Here is a 19281-nt window from a genome sequence, read left to right on the forward strand (position 1 = left end):
TAGTTTATATGGGAGAATATATTTTTTAAATCTAATTAAGACTCGAGTTATAATTAGTTTTTTGAACGGAAATTAAACCCTTGTCTTACTAATAAAAAGTTATAGGATTCTAGACAAAGTATGATATGTTTTTAGTCTTATTTCATATTCAACCATCTTAGCAGCTGCATAGTGCTAGATACTCGTTTATACCTTAAATTAATCCCGAAAAACACAAAACAGCAACAAAAATAAGCCGCGAATCATACGCACGAAATGAAAATCATCATACGATGTAAAGTCCTCTATTGTATGAAAGTGTGTCCTTGGTTGGGATTTCCGAGAGTTTCGAAGCTTCACTTACTAATCTTCAGATTCAGTGGCGTGCAGCCAAAGTGCGGAATCTCTTTTTTATGTAAAAAAGTAACATCCTAAATATAAAGCTTACACATTAAAACATATTTTTTCCCAATATAAGGAATCAATCCCAGTAATTTCAGGAGTCTAACTAAAATCACCCAGTGTTAAATCAGGGTGTGAATCCTTCGAGATTTATTACAAAAAAACTCCGCCTACTTTCCTAACACTACATCTCCATTATTTGCAAATGTCGCCGGAAAATAACGATGATTCCAGCCAGGATAACAATGCACCGTCTGTGCACTTTTTGCTGCTGAATCAGCTATCCTTCAATGTCCTGTGGCGTTCCCAAAGGACGTCGCGTTCGCCGCTGCGGAGCGTCGGGCTGCAATAGCGGCGTTTCTCATCAGCGACAACCGGAACTGCATTAGCATGACTAAATAGGTGGCCATGGATGTCACCGTCTGCAACAGGGGTTCAACTGTTTTCAATATTTCATGGTTAAGCATGATTTTGTTGTTAGTATTGGATTTTGCATGTAGAAGTTGCTGGAAATCTTATTTTTGGACTGTTTTAACTTGATAAGTGTATTATTCTTTGATTATGATTGATTTTGAAAAAAAAACACCATGAAATGTATACAGTGTGTTCCCGAATGGACTTAACTATACTTGTAATTGTCCTTATTTCGCATTTTAAGGGGAAAAGTCATTCTTCATTAAAAGCTTTTCTTGTCGTGAAAAGTCATTTGCCATACTCAGACTTTCAAAATGACATATAGGGTGGTTAGAAAATAAGGAAACGTGAATTTGTGCCAAAAGTATTGGTTTTTTGAGAGGAATTTAAAAATGTTACTGAAAGAAGATGTTTCTAATGTTAATGGTAGTCTAAAGTTTTTATAAACCAGTGAATTGTATACTCGTTTATGTCGCCTATTGCTTCTATTTTTCCTTTAAAAGGTTTAAATTATCTTGTAAATCATGGGATATTGCTTCAAGTATCCCCATAAAAAGAAATCAAGAGGGGTTATGTCTGGGGAGTGTGCAGGCCATCTTATAGGACCAAAATGTCCTATTCATGTATTGTGGAAATGCTGATCTAACCAGTTTCTTACACAAATTGCACTGTGTGCAGGACAATCGTCATTTATTTAGTTATTTATTTAAAATACGTATCCAACAGGCGATGCCCTATAACAGGATATGTTAAATCTAGTAATAAAATATAAAAATAACTTTTTATATAAAGAGAGAAAAATTAACTCTGAAAAAATAGAGAAAAAGAAATAGTACAAACTTACAAATAACAAAGAACAAAATAAAAGACATATATGACTACAAAAGTAAAGCATTTTTTATATCATTAGGCAAACAACAAAAAAGATCGACATTATTTTCTATTTTCTATCTTATCTTACTAACATGTTGAAAATACAAATTTTTTCTGTCCTGTAAATTTATATCATCCAGAGCAGACATTAAAAAGGATTTCCAACATCTCTATGTAACTGTTCTGATTTACGTTTGCGTCGAAAAAAATATGGTCCAATACTTATAGGCAAGTATATTTTTGTTAATATGTGTTGATGCCATTAAAGTTAGGCCAAACAATTTCGATACACCCTGTGTAAATGACTATTAAATAGCAACAAATTCAACCTATAAAATCGTTCGTTTTTTCTTTACTTTTTAGTACAGTCCACATTTACTTAATTCAGGTGTACCACAAGGATCCAACGTAAGACTTCTTCGTTTTGTTTCAGTTATAATTGACTCATCTTCATATCTTTACGCAACTGTCACAAACTAAAGAGGTTATTAGCCATTATTCGTGGTTTGCGCTGATGTTAAATTTGAGTCAAGATTTTATTAATTACATACCAAGTTATTTGATGTATTACGTCATTTTGGTTATAGAAATAGCACGTTATAATTTGTCATGCGCTCAACAGGACGTAGCAGCTTTAAAACGATGCCTTAAAATGTGAAAAGGCCATTATCTCCTATCAATTTGCTACGCTAGCAGCATTACCACCTCGGGTTTAAATATAATTAGATTAAGTCATCTAGCCGCCCGATTAAAATTCTGTGTCAGGCCTGCCAACTGATTAAACAGTCCTAATTAAGTGCTCAAATAGAACGTGCCTCGCTAATCAAAAGCCAATAACGCGATAAAATCGCCACACACGGCAAACAATGAGTGATATGAATAGAAAGAGGCATTCGCCAATATCAGATGGGAGCTCTTTCGTATATAATTTGTATTTTGGTATGAAATTGTGGATCGTTGGAGTGTGGAATAGTTTCCGATTGTAGTAATAATGGTACTGGTACCAGTTGTTTTATCATATCAAATATATGTTTCTGCTGAGAAGACAACTGGCATTCACAGAGGTGAATACTTACCGACGATATCAATTTTCTGTTTACGTTCGCGTAGCCATTCAAGGTCATAACTGGAGGATTCTTATCGATGGCGGTCAAAAACATGTTTACTTCTTGTCTGGTCCTACTGTCTACTGCAGCTGCAACAACAAAAGGCCTTTCAGAGGACTCTGCCGAGACGTTCTGTTTGACAAAGCAATTTCTTTAAATTCTTTTACCTAAGTTGACATTCAACAGTCTTTCCTTAAACTCGGGACCCATCTTCGAGGAGGCGTAATGAGCCTGGTTGCAGATAATGTACAGTAGAGACATGCAGTAGAAAGAGATGAGGAACAATCCCGCTTCCTTGAAGGACAGACCGTGGTCCAGGATTTCTGTCAAACAACCATAGCTGGCCACGATGGTCGTCAGCAGAATTAAGACACAGTACATGCCGTATAAGCCGCTATATGCTGTACCTGTAAAAATACGTTAAAGTGTAGTAGTGCTGGAAAACTTGTATATTGAATAAGAGGTACTGTCTGACACGTCTTACCCAACTGCTGCATCATATGTGACAAATCCACCCACAAATCCCTATACTCAGCCAGCTTATTGGCGGCATCAGCAGACTGCAAGGCATTGTGGAGGTTCTCCGCCAGCCACCCCGCCACTCTCCCCTTCGCGGTGCAGTTGATGAACCACAGGGAACAGAGACAGTTCAACATCGCCAAGATGTGGTAGTAACCGAAAGTGTGCCACAGTAGCATGTCTGGTTGAAGATAGTATTGAGCCAGCATAACCACGATGCCAATCACCCATGATAGAACGCAGAGCGAGTAGGAGATGAGGGTTAGGTTGTGGAATACCACTGGGGTCCCTGTTACCGTGAAATATTTGTACTAGAAAATGAAAGTGGCTCATTTTCATACCTCACGGGGCACAGTACTTACTTGAAACTTGGTCCACATGTTTTTGAACTTGGCGACTTCATGCCCATTCGTCCAAGCTCCAATGGGCAGCAAGAAGTGTGGGATCAAAATGCTCAGGAATATTATAGCGTAGATGTATTCGTCAAATCTTTTTCCTGGCAAAAGCACCAACTCAAGGCGTTCCTTGAAGACTATAGTGACGAATATAGTCTCTACTATGTACACGAAATAAGCCCAAATGTTCGTAGCTGATGTCCACCTGAAACCAAGCAAAATGGACTTCTCTTGGACGTTAAACCGACAATAACTCACCTGTAAGTAGTTTTGCCAATGTCCCTTTCGATTGGCATTACCCCCATGATCTGAAAGAGCACCAACAGGCTCTTGGTGGTGTGGTAGAAGTTATCGTATTGATGCAGCAGTTCAGGATCCGCGTTACTGACTCTTATGCCACTGGCTGGCGTCCCACTGACTTGGATGACCTCGGACACTTTCAGATGTTGGTCTTGTCCTGGGTGCCTCCTGTGGCGGCCTTCTTGGGGAAGGGGATCAAAACCGTGCATCTCGAGGTAATCAAGAACTAAGCCAAACTCTTGCCGTAACCCGTCGCTCTCGATTGAGAGGTGGAATGAACGTTATAATTGATACGTGTGCTATATCCTTGCGTGCTCGGAGTTATTACAAGGTGTTGAACAAAAAATATCGTTTAATTATTTCGATACCTTGTAATGACCTGGGTGATCAATCATTTTTATAATTAGTTCGTATTGCGGGGCAAGACAACGCCTCTCTGAAGGCCCTTGATAAATGACGGCAGCGTTGAAGGCGTTATATGGGGTCGTAGTGTTACGATTTGTTTTGTTTATTTTCTAAATTAAATCGAAGAAGCTGGATGACCCTCCTCTTAAGATTGTACCGCTCAATTCACGCCAAGAAAAGAAAACTGTAGGATAACAATCAATCTTGAGCGTGTCTGTTGAATTTTCTCACTGTCCACAGTACTCTAGTCAAATTAGATCATAAAACCTGAAAATATTATTAGTACACATTTTATTAGAAGGGTGTATAGAATGATAATATGAAAAAAGTAACTCGAAAGAAGTGATGCTAAGCTGGCTTTGCTAGTGGAGTCAAGATAGATTTTGACTTCGCGAAAATTACTGGAAGAGAGAACTTTTTATTTTTCGCTTTGTAAAGTTGTCAGAAACAACATATAAAAAGTTACCAACTGTAGAGTGTACGCTAGATTATTTATTTAAGAAATTAGTTGCAAAATTACAGTTTTTGCAAAATATATAAAAAAAATTAATTTAAAAAAAATTAACTGCGCCATTCGAAAAAACAGGAAATTTTACATAAAAAATGTTAATAAAGTTTTTTTCTAAAATGCGAATTGAAGGCTGTAGAATTTTTTTTCTAACGTACGAAAAATGAGACGGGCGGCCCCCAAGTATAGCTCTCGAAAAGCGCGCGGCCCCAAGCACGCTACACTAAATTTGTTATAACTTTTGATCTAATTGATCAAATCGACCTCACAAAAATTTAAATAAAAGAAGAGTCATCCGGCTATCAAAATTTTATGTCTTTAAACTTGAGAAAAAAAAATATATAGTACATACGTAGAAAGCTACGTCATTCTATAATTTTGTACACCATTACGGGAAGAGAGAACTTTTTATTTTTCGCTTTGTAAAGTTGTCAGAAACAACATATAAAAAGTTACCAATAGTAGAGTGTACGCTAAATTATTTATTTAACAAATTAGTTGCAAAATTACAGTTTTTGCAAAATATATAAAAAAATATAATTTTCTAAAAAAGTAACTGCGCCATTCGAAAGAATTTTACATAAAAAATGTTAATAAAGTATTTTTCTAAAATGCGAATTGAAAGTTGTAGAATTTTTTTTCTAACGTACGAAAAATGAGACGGGCGGCCCCGAACGCGCTACACTAAATTTGTTATAACTTTTGATCTAATTGATCAAATCGACCTCACAAAAATTTAAATAAAAGAAGAGTCATCCGGCTATCAGAATTTTATGTCTTTAAACTTGAGAAAAAAAAATATATAGTACATACGTACAAAGTTACGTCATTCTATAATTTTGTACAATAATAATAAAATAGCTGTCATTCTTTTAATTTTTAAAATAAATATCTGTAACTTTCACAGATTACTCTTCAAATGACAATTGAAACAGTGAGCGATATGGAAAAAATCTTAAAAAATTAATTTGAAAAATATTGAGCCCAACATATTCAATAATTTTAAAAAATCACAAATTTGACTTTTTAGGCCATACTTTATAGATCAAAAACTATAGTTGTAAATGTGATATTGAAACTTTATGAGAGCACTTTTTAAAGCTTAAAATCTCTACTTTAAGATGGTGCATTTTATTTTTCTTAAAAAATTGAAATAATAGTTGAAAAAACAAAAAATAACAAAAAATAAAAATATTTCATGAAAAATCCGTGAAATTTATTGTTAAATAAAGTTTAATAATGTACAAAAAAAATTTTTTTTTTGTTTAATAAACCATCAAAGAATTAAGTTAAAACCTTAAAAAAAGTAAATTCAGCGAAAAAATTTGTTTATTTATAGTAATAAGTGAAAAATTGTTATAACAGCAAAAAATAACTTTTTTTAATGAATTGATTTAATATTCATTTTTAAAACGTATATTCTATCTGAAATTGTGAATATAAGTTCTCTTATTGATGTAGACACAGATATGAGTCTAATCACTTTTATTTATTTTAAAAGCGTATTTCGTTTATAAGAATTAAATAATAATTATTATAAATGGTATAAGAATATGATTTTTATGTTTTCGAGTAAGCTGCAGTTATCAGTGTCTTAAAAGTGTATTATTCACATATTTTGTTAATTTTGAGGTTAATACTCTCGTACACTTGCAATTTTTTAATGTAATATTATTACTTAATATTACAAATAATCTTCAGTTTGTATTCAAGGTATTTATATTCGTTTTCTTTTATGCTAAACCTGTATGTACGAGTTTAATATTTATATATGAATATTGATCCATTTTTAAAATAATTAATGAATAAATAAATAATAGGGGACGAAGAAGAGCAAGAACTCGATGAGATTTAAAAATTAATTATTTTGTAATAAATTTGTTTTTTAAAAAATAAAAAATATTTTCAATAAAACCTCTGTAGCCATTTATAATTTTCATTTTTAATAATTGTTAATAATTATGATAATGATAATTTTCATTTTCCGACATCATATTCTTGTTCAGCGACATCGGAAACCCCTATGTTGCCAATTTGAAAGAATTCGATTTAAAATTCATTGAATTATTTTAAATGTTCTTAAAAAACTATTAATTATTGTTTAAACAATTAGCGTACAAAAATTAGTTTATAACTTTTTTCTAATACTTATCTCCAAGTAATTTCAAAAGGTTTTAGGAAAATCCATGCTTCCCATAATTATTTCGAAATAATGCGTAATTTTAAGCTATCTTGACTCCACTATATACGTGTTTTTTTTCACTTTTTTTACTGTCTACGAAAATCTAGACGACCTATCGGAATGTTAGTTATACGATGTTTTTCTAAGGAAAAAATATCTGCTTTGCTCAATGGCGAAACATTTATGTTTTATAAAAGGTCTACGTAGATTAGAAACAAATTTCTAACGAATTTTCGAAATACGCCCGAAAATAGTAACAATTGTTTCACCTTCAACATTTTTCGACAAAATTTTATTTGAACTTCCCCCTTTCATCTTATAGCCGGTTACTGACGTTTGGCCGAATATAAACTGAACCCTCTGTATATGAGAATTCCTGTATGGTAATTTAAGAACGTTTATTCGGAGTGTATAAATTTTTGTTTGCTCGACTACCACACTGAAGTGATTTATTAGTCTAATAGAAATTCCATGGCGCTTCGAAATAAAAAAATTAGGAATATTCTTAAAATAGATTGACCTTCGGATTAGTTGCAATTGTAGATATTAATAGCTCCTATTCCAAACTGAACGAAACGAACTATTTGTTCATAAAAAAATATACAATCCGAGCAGTTGGATTTACTAAAATTTTATTAACTCCAAGAGCTTGCTTTTTTGATCGGGAGTATTTATTGTTGCCTGAATTTACTGGTATCCAACCTTTTCGTTTTCTTTCAAGGTGTAAGGCATACAGTTTAATGACGTTCCTGTTTATTTTTTGTGGATATACGAAGAGCACATTTTTCAGGGCGCAGGCAAAGCGGGCATTTTCACAGACACCGGCTTTTCTGAAGTCTCTGCGATATATTTTTGCTTCTGTCATCGCCAACATAATCAACTTCTCAGCGTTTTATTTTCAGCTTTTACGATGCCTATGTCATAACAAAGGAACTTCCAGTTTAGTGTAAAAATTAGTAACGAACTTTCTGACAACAGTTATTAATTATTTCTGTCTGAAAATAATTATACCCACGCTAAGAAAACACTTGATTTGAAATAGCGGACTTTTCTCCACTAATGGAACAAAGTAACTTTATTTCACTAGTAGAATAATGAAAAAATAATAAACTTATAATAATTCAAATTTAATTTATTTACTTATTAACATTAACATTTTCATTTATAGTAACCTACATTTCGTTTTTTGTTTTATCACATTTAATTTCCTTTCCGTTAATAGCAACTCTTGTAGCATTGTTGCCATCATTTTTGGAATACATATAACATCTACCGAAGTTTGTCAAGAATTTGCACAAGTCACAGATGTCTCTTCTTGTAAGAAACTATATTTTCCTTGGATTTTCCTTGCAATATCAAGTTGTGTTAGATATAGACTCCTCAACATAACTTTCTGCTACAGAGGAGCTCTTCCATCCACCATGCCGTTTGATGGTTGTAAGAACAGCACCTTTATTGGCCAATAAAGTTGTTGAAGTAATAATAATAATAATAATAATTTTATTGTCCATAAGATCATTGCAATGACATGGGACACGTCAAAATAGGTGGTAAAAATGGCAAAATACAAATATAAATGTACCTAAAGACTTACATATAAAAATATAACATACATACAGAAGAAAATGACAATAAAATACAAATAAGATGTAGATAAAGTAGAAAATATAAAATTAAATCAATATACTAGATAGATATTCGTGTACAGAATAGAAGCAATGTTCCATTGACAAAATCTCAACTTCCCGCTTATAAATTTTTAGATTATATATCAATTTTATTCTATTCGGCAACTTGTTATACAATATAATCCCCATGTATTGCGGACTCTTTTCAAAGAAAGTCAAACTATGTATAGGAACAATCAAATCATGACGAGATCTCGTCAGATAATTATGATAAAAATTATTCATTCTGAAATCGTTAATATTAGTTTTTACATACAACAGTAATTCTAGAATATAAATACATGGAAGCGACAGTAGCTTTAAATCTTTAAATTTAGATCTACAAGACTCCCTTGGGCTTAGCAATAAAATATTTCTAATTGCTCTCTTTTGCATTATAAAAGCCCTGCTAACAAAACTAGATGAACCCCAAAAAATTATCCCGTATTTAAGCCTTGAAAAGCAATGCGCATAATAATAGGATAACAGCACTGACTTATTAACAATATATCTAAGTCTATACAATGCAAAACAAACAGTTGCAAGCTTTTTACAGAGAGTATCTATATGAGATTCCCAACTCAAAGTGTTGTTTAAATACAAACCCAAAAATTTGGTTTCTTGCACCTGTTTTATGGATCTTTGATCGATTCTAAGCAGATGACTAAAATTCGTACTGTTGACTCTAGGAGTAAAATTCATAATAACAGTTTTATCTTTGTTCATAATAAGATGATTCTTTCTGAACCAATTACAAAGGTCATTTAACTTTGATTGAGCTGTATTTGTTAATCTAATGTAATCATATTCAGACACCAAATATGAGGTATCATCAGCAAAAAGTACAAGACTTCCATTGCTAACACTACACACCAAATCATTGACATATATTATAAATAATAAGGGCCCCAAAACTGACCCCTGGGGAACTCCGCAAGTAATAGGCTCAGGTTTTGAACAGAAGTTATTAACCTCTGTAAGTTGCTTCCTCTCAGATAAATAGGATTTGAGCCAGTCACCAAGTTTACCTCTAAATCCATATTTATATAACTTCTCATTTAGTATGCCGTGATTAACAAGGTCAAATGCTTTACTGAGGTCCATAAAGATTCCCAGACATTTTTTACTATTATTAACATTAAAATATAGATCATTTAAAAAACTCATAACTGCCGACTGCGTGGACCTACCAGCTCTGAAACCATGCTGACTATTATGAAATAGATTGAATTTATCCGCAAATGCTATNTTTATTGTCCATAAGATCATTGAAATGACATGGGACACGTCAAAATAGGTGGTAAAAATGGCAAATTACAAATATAAATGTACCTAAAGACTTACATATAAAAATATAACATACATACAGAAGAAAATGACAATAAAATACAAATAAGATGTAGATAAAGTAGAAAATATAAAATTAAATCAATATACTAGATAGATATTCGTGTACAGAATAGAAGCAATGTTCCATTAACAAAATCTCAACTTCCCGCTTATAAATTTTTAGATTATATATCAATTTTATTCTATTCGGCAACTTGTTATACAATATAATCCCCATGTATTGCGGACTCTTTTCAAAGAAAGTCAAACTATGTATAGGAACAATCAAATCATGACGAGATCTCGTCAGATAATTATGATAAAAATTATTCATTCTGAAATCGTTAATATTAGTTTTTACATACAACAGTAATTCTAGAATATAAATACATGGAAGCGACAGTAGCTTTAAATCTTTAAATTTAGATCTACAAGACTCCCTTGGGCTTAGCAATAAAATATTTCTAATTGCTCTCTTTTGCATTATAAAAGCCCTGCTAACAAAACTAGATGAACCCCAAAAATTATCTCGTATTTAAGCCTTGAAAAGCAATGGGCATAATAATAGGATAACAGCACCGACTTATTAACAATATATCTAAGTCTATATAATGCAAAACAAACAGTTGCAAGTTTTTTACAGAGAGTATCTAACGAGCGTTCAAATAAAAACGTGGTCAAGTTGGTTCTGAAAATTTGGACGTAGGGCGTAGCGTATAGCAAATGAACTTAAACGTCATCTGTCAAAGCGCTATATCGCCGCTATCAATTTGAATATTTTCGTTTTAAAAAGCGTTTAAAGTGGTNGGTGTTTTCGAAAGAGTTCGAATATCGTCGAGACGAAGATGTCGTGCCTGCTTGGAAATGAACGGAGGGCACTTTGAACATCTTCTGTAACTTTGTTTTTTGTTTGTTAAAAGCTTCCTTTGTCGGTTTATTCCTAATAAAATAAAATGTTTGAAATACGAATAGTGGTCCATATCTCCGCAACCGTTACCCATGTCTATTAAGACTTTTCTGCTTATTTTGGTTCATACTATTACCTCCTGAAATATTTTACACTTTTTTTTTAACACCCTGTATATCAATTTTATTCTATTCGGCAACTTGTTATACAATATAATCCCCATGTATTGCCGACTCTTTTCAAAGAAAGTCAAACTATGTATAGGAACAATCAAATCATGACGAGATCTCATCAGATAATTATGATAAAAATTATTCATTCTGAAATCGTTAATATTAGTTTTTACATACAACAGTAATTCTAGAATATAAATACCTACATGGAAGCGGCAGTAGCTTTAAATCTTTAAATTTAGATCTACAAGACTCCCATGGGCTTAGCAATAAAATATTTGTAATTGCTCTCTTTTGCATTATAAAAGCCCTGCTAACAAAACTAGATGAACCCCAAAAAATTATCTCGTATTTAAGCCTTGAAAAGCAATGCGCATAATAATAGGATAACAGCACCGACTTATTAACAATATATCTAAGTCTATATAATGCAAAACAAACAGTTGCAAGTTTTTTAGAGAGAGTATCTATATGAGATTCTCAACTCAAAGTGTTATTTAATATTATAACTATAGCTTTTACGATATCTGCATTCAACAACAACTATTAAAAATATGTCAACTTTGTGAACACTGTAGATGATGAGGAATTTGTCTTTACCGGATAATACCAAGTCTAAATTAATTAGAAAATGTTTTTTTTACTAGCTTTTAATACCTCTCTTAAAATCAGAAAAGAAAATATTAATCCACTTTCCTTACTTTTCGATAATCGTTTTAGGAATGAAACTATTCCAAGCTTTCAGTATATCCAACCGGAATGTTCATCTATCATCATCAAATGGATTAAACAAATTTTTAAGTCGTATAACTAAAAGCGAATAAATCCCACATCAAACCGTTTCTATCAAATTTAAACAAGTGGGAGAGTTTTTATGTCCCTTTCACCAGAAACGTTTTACCTAGTCGGATAAATCTATTACAGAAATGATCTGGTTAAGTGATATCACCAGTGGCGTATCTCAAACTTTTTATAACAAACGAAAAATATATATTTAAACGGTACTAAATTTAAATACTTAGTTTTATAAAGGAGAACTATAAATAATCTATTTTTAATATCGATGAAAAATATAAAAAAGTTGTTATCGTTTTTTTTGTTTTGTTGTAGGGTGACGTTGGTCTTGGCGTTTATAAGCATGTGCCTTTCGCAGAAATTGGAATTAGAACCGAAGAAAGAAAGGCGACCCTCGAAATATCCGCTTCAAGTAAGTATTCACTTGAATACACCATATTTCACCAAAACTATTAATCAAATACAGTTAAAGGCACTTAAAAGAGAAACATCGTCCGTGAAAATAACAAATCGACGCATACCTTGACCCGACAACCTAACGTTAAAATAAAGTTATGCATTCGTCAGTGCAAATAATATATTGTTATATTAGGATTAAAAGTATTACTTTTGTGGCGAGCAAATTTTACGAATACAACATGCTATTTTTTCTCCAATCGAAATCCCCCGTTTAATTATTAATTTGTGCTTTGAAATTATTCAAACCAAATTTGTATAATAAAGCAAAGTAGGTAAGTAGGATATATCGATGGATATTTTGTCAAACATTAATCGCCATATTGCTAATTAAGTTGAATCTTCTCCCAAAGAAATCTCGATAAACTTATAAATGTTTATAACGTTTTATGGATTTGTGCAAAGAAAAAAACATTAAGTTGTATTCGGAAGATGTAATGATGGTGTATTTCTCAACTATAGTAAAATTGCTTGAACTACCACGAAATGTGTTATTTCGTGATATTTAACAATACTATCTGTGCACTGTTATAGGTACTCAGGGGATATTAATTATGATCATTCCAAATTAAAATTTCGTTGGTTATGGTTTACGGTAAACAAGAAAGTCGCCACTGAAGTCCCTGCTTTGAAACTAATCTGTATTTAGTTTAGTGGGAAATGCTGTTTAGATTTTATTTATACAAAATCAAATGTACCTATGTAATATCAATTAATATTGATACTGTACTTTGGACTTTCTAACTATATCCTTAAGGAGGTATATCGGGTTTACTCAAATGCACAGATGTACTTGAAATTTATATAGCGTATTACCCAGTGCTCCCTCTGTGCGTCATATTTTTTTGATTTTTTTTTTTTAATCTAGATTTTGAGATATTGTTGTTGAAAGTTGTTCATTTTAACATAGGTTTATATGGCGAAGATCTTTTTTGCCCATAACTGAGAAAAAAATGTAGAAATTGTGAACACACGAAACTTTTCTATGGATAGTACACAGTATTGTCTTATTTTTGATGTAAACCTAATGTAATATTTTGAACATACTACAGCTGTATTAATTAGAAACAGAAACCAATAATTGCATTTCTGTCTGACTTGAGGATTAATGTGGCAACGTCGCAAACAGCTGACAGCAAGGAGGGAATACATTTGAAACCCTTTATAAAAACGAAATTGATTTCAAACATATACATTTTTCCTAAATCCCATGTACATTGTTATCAACAATAAATTATCCACAACAGATGATTTTTTGTAATGTTTTTAAAAAACTAGATTAATTAAAAAAGACTAGGAAGCTGTGATATATTTATTGGAATAAAAAATACAGTTGATAAATCCTTTTAATATATTTAATGGTTTATAAAAACATCGTAATCATTACCCAGCAATATTTAGGGTTACATAAAGTTTTCTTTACTTGATTAATATAATTAGTAATACTTGAGATAAAAGCATTTGTACGGAATAACAAAGGAACATAAATATTTCTCAGCAAACTTTATATCTAAAAAATTAGTTATAGTTGCAAAACTTTTGTAACATTACTAAAATAGAGATTAAAAACACGAACAGTGAGTAATAATGTAATTTCTATCACAGAACCTTCAAAATTGCATCCAACATTTTCTTTGACTTGGACGAGAGATGGGCGCGAGTGTCATTTCATTTCTTTAGAACTAAATTAACATAATTCTCGTTGTTTTACCAGTTCACATGATTTACGGATTTTAAATAAAGGATACAAATCTTCGCGAGGATAATACGATATATTTGCTATATATAATAATTACATTGTACATAGTTTACACACAATACATTTTTGAACGCGTACGCATCTTTACCCGAATTCGACGCGCAATATCTCCGATGTCCGAGGTCTGTAGGTTGTAAAACTGCTAGTCAATTATTAGCGATGTTGCCACATCTACATAGTCTTTATGCGTTCATTAAATATAATTTAAAACTACTTAAATATGATATTTTTATGTTGTTCATTAGTCAATATGTATGCTATGTGGATATGAGTAGATTTCTTTGCTATATAGATAATGTTTATCGCAAATAATTTCAATAGAATTTAATTTTTTCAAATTGGCAGCGGGTTTTAATCCCATAAGAAAATCATAGGATTTCCCCTGCGCGCTCCTTACTTCCCTCGGACCCCTTAACCTAATTTGTTACATTTATTTTGCAAAAAATGTCAGTAACAGTTATATGTATATATTTTTTTCTCACCCTGGCATCACTCAGTGGCTGCTTGTGGGTGTGGAAGTAGATTCATGTATCTCTGTTCTTTTTTTTAAGATTGACTGGAGCGCCAAGTAAATTTATGTATAATTATCATTAGGGGACAAATATTTAAGATCTATCAAGATCCCAACTTTGTGCAAGTATATTATGACAAAAGCAAATCAAATTTTTGTTCAGTTTCTGCATTGTAGTTCCCAAATGATTGATTACGTACCAGTTTCTATTTATATTTCCAACATTATACGACTTATAAGACTTTTGTCAAGTCCTCGGGTATTTCTAGTTACAATTCCAATCCAAAAAATCGCCTTTCACGGTAAAAACCTAATCGTCCAAGAAAAATGTGTGACGGCACATCATTTTTGGCGTGATACTATCTGTCCCAGCTAAACGTACCAGTCCCCTTATGGTAGGATCGGCACGTCGATTTGCTCAGATGGCATGACGTACGCTTGGTAGTACCCATCGGCATACCCATATCCGTAACAAAAAAAGAAACGAATGCCTAATCGGATGCTAAACAATGCGCACGCTAATTAAATCCATTTGGAAATCAAAGCGGTGGGTTATTCAATCGCAGCCATCAATCAGCGACGGAGACGAGAAGAAAAGGCTGCAGATCGATGGTTATCGGAGGATAATGTATCGGATGACCTCCTTCTGCCCTTCTGGTGTCTTTGATTGTTAACTGGAGTCGTCTGTGTTGCTGTTCTTTGCGCAGGGACTAGTTGAATATGTCGAACGCTCTTCATGTTTCGTATTTCGGCTATTTTAAGATTTTTATATCATTTTACGCTCTTAGAACCTAAACAGCAGTGGTAGCTGGTAGGGCCTCAGTTTTAGAGGATGCCTTGTAGGCCCACATAGAGAATTTTCTTGAAAGAAAAATATCAGAAGGTATTTGTGAAAAATGAGATGAAATTAGAAGTTGCCAACCCTGAGATCTTGAAAAGTGTTGCCATTGTACAGAGTGTTTCAGGATTAAGTCGACAAACTTTAAGGAGATATTCCTCATAAAAAAATAAATAAAAAATCAAGTATAAATTTTTTTCCAGAGACGCTTCATTTTCGAAATATAGGGCGTTAAAGATTTTTTAAAAAATTCGAATTTTTTAAATAACTTCTAAATGAAGAAGGCTATTCAAGCCAAATTTGGCATGACACATCTTCTTATAAAATACTATTTTTCCGTAGAAGTAGAAGTCCCGCAAGCAACTAGTGGCGGAGTTATGGGACTCACTCATTAAATTATAAAAAATAATAATACGACCCTACTGAAAATAAAAAATGATGCTGTTTTTAGATAGAACAGTTTGTTATTGACAAGTGTACATTCACTTTTTTCCTAACTCTTATAGTTTCATGGCAAAATTGATTTTTCGGAAGGGTGCTTCTAAATTCTGTCGATAAACTTTAAAAAGAACCTAAACAAAAATTTTCGAGTAGGCTGCTGTCAAGTAATGTTAATTTGACGTTTTAAATGTTATTTTGCGAATTGTTGCATAAATTATCCATTAGATAAAGCGTTCAAACTAATAATAAAAATAAGTTTGAATGAATATGCTGATTTATGATGGAAATGCCACGGCGGCTCGACGTGAATATACAGTAAGATTTCCTCATTGCAGACTACCAGCAAAGGAAACCTTTGCAACGACATTTAATTTAAAGAAAATTGAAAATACTGCTGACAAATTGTTCCGCAAAAAATTTCTGATTGTCCTCAAACAATTCAAAATGTGACTACTTTCTTGATTTTATATACAGGGTGTTCAAATGAAAAAATTAAAAGTGACCCCAAGCAAACTATCCGAATTTTGTGAAATAAACTTTCTATTAAAAATGCCTCTAACATAATATATGCTTTTCTGTAACATTTTCATCTCTTGAAAATTTGTGCACTAATTAGACTTTTAATTTATGTCGACTTATTTGCCGTAACGTTAATTTCTTTCCTCAAAAAGCATATATTTTTTTTTTGTTTTTTTAATTAATAAAAACATCACTTTAAAATACGACACTATTAGATACTTTTTTTTGCCAACTTGTTACAACCATACCTCAATAAGTTACAATTTATAATCGTCACTGGTTCGATAATATTTGTAACAAATGACAGTATCAAGCAAAATTTGTGTAATTTTTGTTATAATGTCAAGTGTAAAACCTCGTCCCTATTTTTGTACCTTAGATATTTTCGAAGTGTCTCCCCTATACGTCTTCATCAACCGCACTTAGCGTTCAAGGTTAACTAAACTTGACTTGACTTTATTTGTATAAACATTACTCTCAGTCGTCATTGTATTTTAAATTTTTATCGACAGCGTCAGATCTTTGTCCCTCTGTTTATACTATGATTTACGAAATAAATTTCGAGAATTAATTTTATGTGACTCGCATCACTAATAGCCTTAACGAAGCTATACATATTAAAAAAAACTTTTCCACAACCTAATACGCATAATTGAATAGACGTGTCACCTACCAAGCTGCCCCAGTTTTATGCATGCGTCCTTCTTCAGAGCATAAAGAACAATTCGTCAGAATAACACACCTTCGTTCAATTGACTGAACATCTGCAGCGACCTTATACTCGTATAATATGTCCGGCGATTCCTCGAAGACGATGTAGAGATAATCCCGTCAATTTTAAAGAATTGGTAATGGATGTCATCGATTCAATGAGGTGTCAAGCTCAAGAAGAACCAATATGTCTCTCTTTGTTCATTGTGTTCCATTTTGGGTATTAGTTTATATTCAGATCAAGTCAGGATTGTTTGAAGTGTGAGAAAAATTAACCCCGAGTTGATTGGTTTGACCAACTTTACAGTGTTTTAAAGAGCAGCATTTGGAAGCTTTAAGATTGAATATAAAATAAGCTGTTTTCATTTGAATGTATCACAACTTTTTTGTTCATTTATGTTCGGTCTATCTTACGCTGAAGTAATGCCAGTCAAGCTTCTAACACACTATATTTATCCATTTATTCAAACCGGCACATAACAGTAAATATTTGTAGTCCCCATTGACTCCGTATAATACATCATTTGGTGTCAGATTAATGTCAGCGTACTCACTTCTACGTCTCGGAACCATCAGAGATTAAACTAGTCGTCTATTGTTGTTAACAACTGCGACACTATTAAAACCGGTATTTTTTTAAATCTGGGCCAAAGGTTATCGATGCTATTTACGTCTTCAACCCCAACGGCTTGTCAATATTTTTACATGACCGTCAGTTGAAAGTTTATTGGTAGTTAGTTGGAAACGATTGGTGCCTCGAATATAATACATAAATCTATACTGTCAGAGGTGTAACATACATATTTTTATCTGCTCCCACTTTAGTACATAGACTATTACATTGTTTTTAAGGAGGTAAGTGGATTTTATCGTAGAAGTGGAAGTTGCTATGGACAACGGGATGTAAGTGATGTAACTTAGGAAGTAAACTTAAAGAAGATATACCAATTCAACATAAGCCATAACATAAAAATTGTTCATCAAATGTCAAAGCTAAAGGTGGCTTTGTAAGAATGCCCAGAGACGACCTAAAAAACATAAAATAATGGATATTTTATTAATTAATTTATAGAATTGTAAATAAAAGTAAAAGGACATTTGTTAAAAATGTGTTAGTTATAAGTAGTGGTGGGAAAAAGTGTTTGAAAAGGGCATCCAAAGACTGAAAATTTCTGTGCATGGACCTTAAGCAAAGCTAGGGACAGAATAATCAGGAAGGTGGAGAAAAACAAAGAAATTATTGATTGGTTACTGCTTGGGTTTTGCAAGATGTACAGCGTGGAGACGCAGCTCCCGAAAAATATAAAAATAAAGCAAGAAGAAAGAGTCCAAGGAGGAAAATTAAATACTTACCAGTAAATCTATAGTTTGGCCAGAGTCCAGATAAGATTATTTTGGCAGCCCATGAAAATTTTCCGCTACCAGTAGTAGAAAGCAAGTCCAAAGCAGTTTCCAGTGGCCCCATAAATAGTCTGCAAGGCTTCTACATAGTTTCCAGCGAAGAAAACTAAAAATTTCACAACGTAACAGGTACCTTAAAACACAGTGCACTAAAATATCGCTAGCTATTCCAAATAAATCATGCTTTATATCGCGTCAAATCTTTGCAAAGTATAAATAACAAACTACAGGACTTACCTGTACAAAAATAAGCCGAATCACTGATAACTTAAATAATTCACTATTTCGAAGAACTCGAACAAAATCTGTCAAACGAACAGCTATTTTATTTAAATTCTGACTAATTTTCATTCTTGCTTAGGTGTAAGGATTGCATAGATAAAATTAATTAATAGAAATTTTTTAATAAGTCCTTATATTATTTGTAAGCTTAGCAGATAAAGGCAAATTTTGTTGTTAAAAATATTCTTTATTGTGGAAAACATATTCTATTTTAAAAAGGGATTCATAAATTTGAGTTTATAAAGTCTTCAAGTCAAAATAATATAACAAAATTTTGAATAAACAATTTATTAAATTTCAAACTCTATTCATTCCAAAGTGTGTTGCATTGTACTAGTTTGTGAGAACCGACTCCTGAGAATTTTCTGATATTGTCTATATAACAAGTGTCTACCAACAACTAGCCAGG

The 19281-nt window shown here is 32.4% G+C and overlaps 2 protein-coding genes across 2 annotated transcripts in view; one reads left to right on the forward strand and one right to left on the reverse strand.

The window, feature by feature from the left end:
- Positions 1-668: 668 nt before the first annotated feature.
- On the reverse strand, positions 669-4197 carry LOC108907703 (gustatory and odorant receptor 22-like). Its single transcript, XM_018711496.1, has 6 exons — positions 3947-4197; positions 3656-3893; positions 3259-3604; positions 2942-3181; positions 2745-2863; positions 669-803 (listed from the first exon to the last, which is right to left on the reverse strand). The coding sequence occupies exons 1-6, from the start codon at positions 4195-4197 to the stop codon at positions 669-671; spliced, it is 1329 nt and encodes a 442-aa protein (XP_018567012.1).
- Positions 4198-12288: 8091 nt separating this feature from the next.
- LOC108908312 (thrombospondin type-1 domain-containing protein 4) overlaps positions 12289-19281 on the forward strand; it is a 159691-nt gene continuing 152698 nt past the window's right edge. Inside the window, exon 1 of the mRNA XM_018712338.1 lies at positions 12289-12366. Within this exon, the coding sequence (XP_018567854.1) occupies positions 12298-12366 (69 nt within the window). The 5' untranslated portion in view covers positions 12289-12297. The remainder of the gene's footprint in view (positions 12367-19281) is intronic.

The sequence above is a fragment of the Anoplophora glabripennis genome, unplaced genomic scaffold (genome assembly GCF_000390285.2).
Source record: "Anoplophora glabripennis isolate ALB-LARVAE unplaced genomic scaffold, Agla_2.0 scaffold11, whole genome shotgun sequence".
Taxonomy (NCBI): Eukaryota; Metazoa; Arthropoda; class Insecta; order Coleoptera; family Cerambycidae; genus Anoplophora; species Anoplophora glabripennis.

Excerpts from the sequence above, each read along its gene's own strand:
- LOC108907703 (XM_018711496.1), bottom strand. The coding sequence starts at position 4,197 with ATGCACGGTTTTGATCCCCTTCCCCAAGAAGGCCGCCACAGGAGGCAC. Across the intron at positions 3,894-3,946 it reads ATTGGCAAAACTACTTACAG|GTGGACATCAGCTACGAACA; the intron begins GTGAGTTATTGT and ends GCTTGGTTTCAG. Across the intron at positions 3,605-3,655 it reads ACATGTGGACCAAGTTTCAA|TACAAATATTTCACGGTAAC; the intron begins GTAAGTACTGTG and ends TTCATTTTCTAG.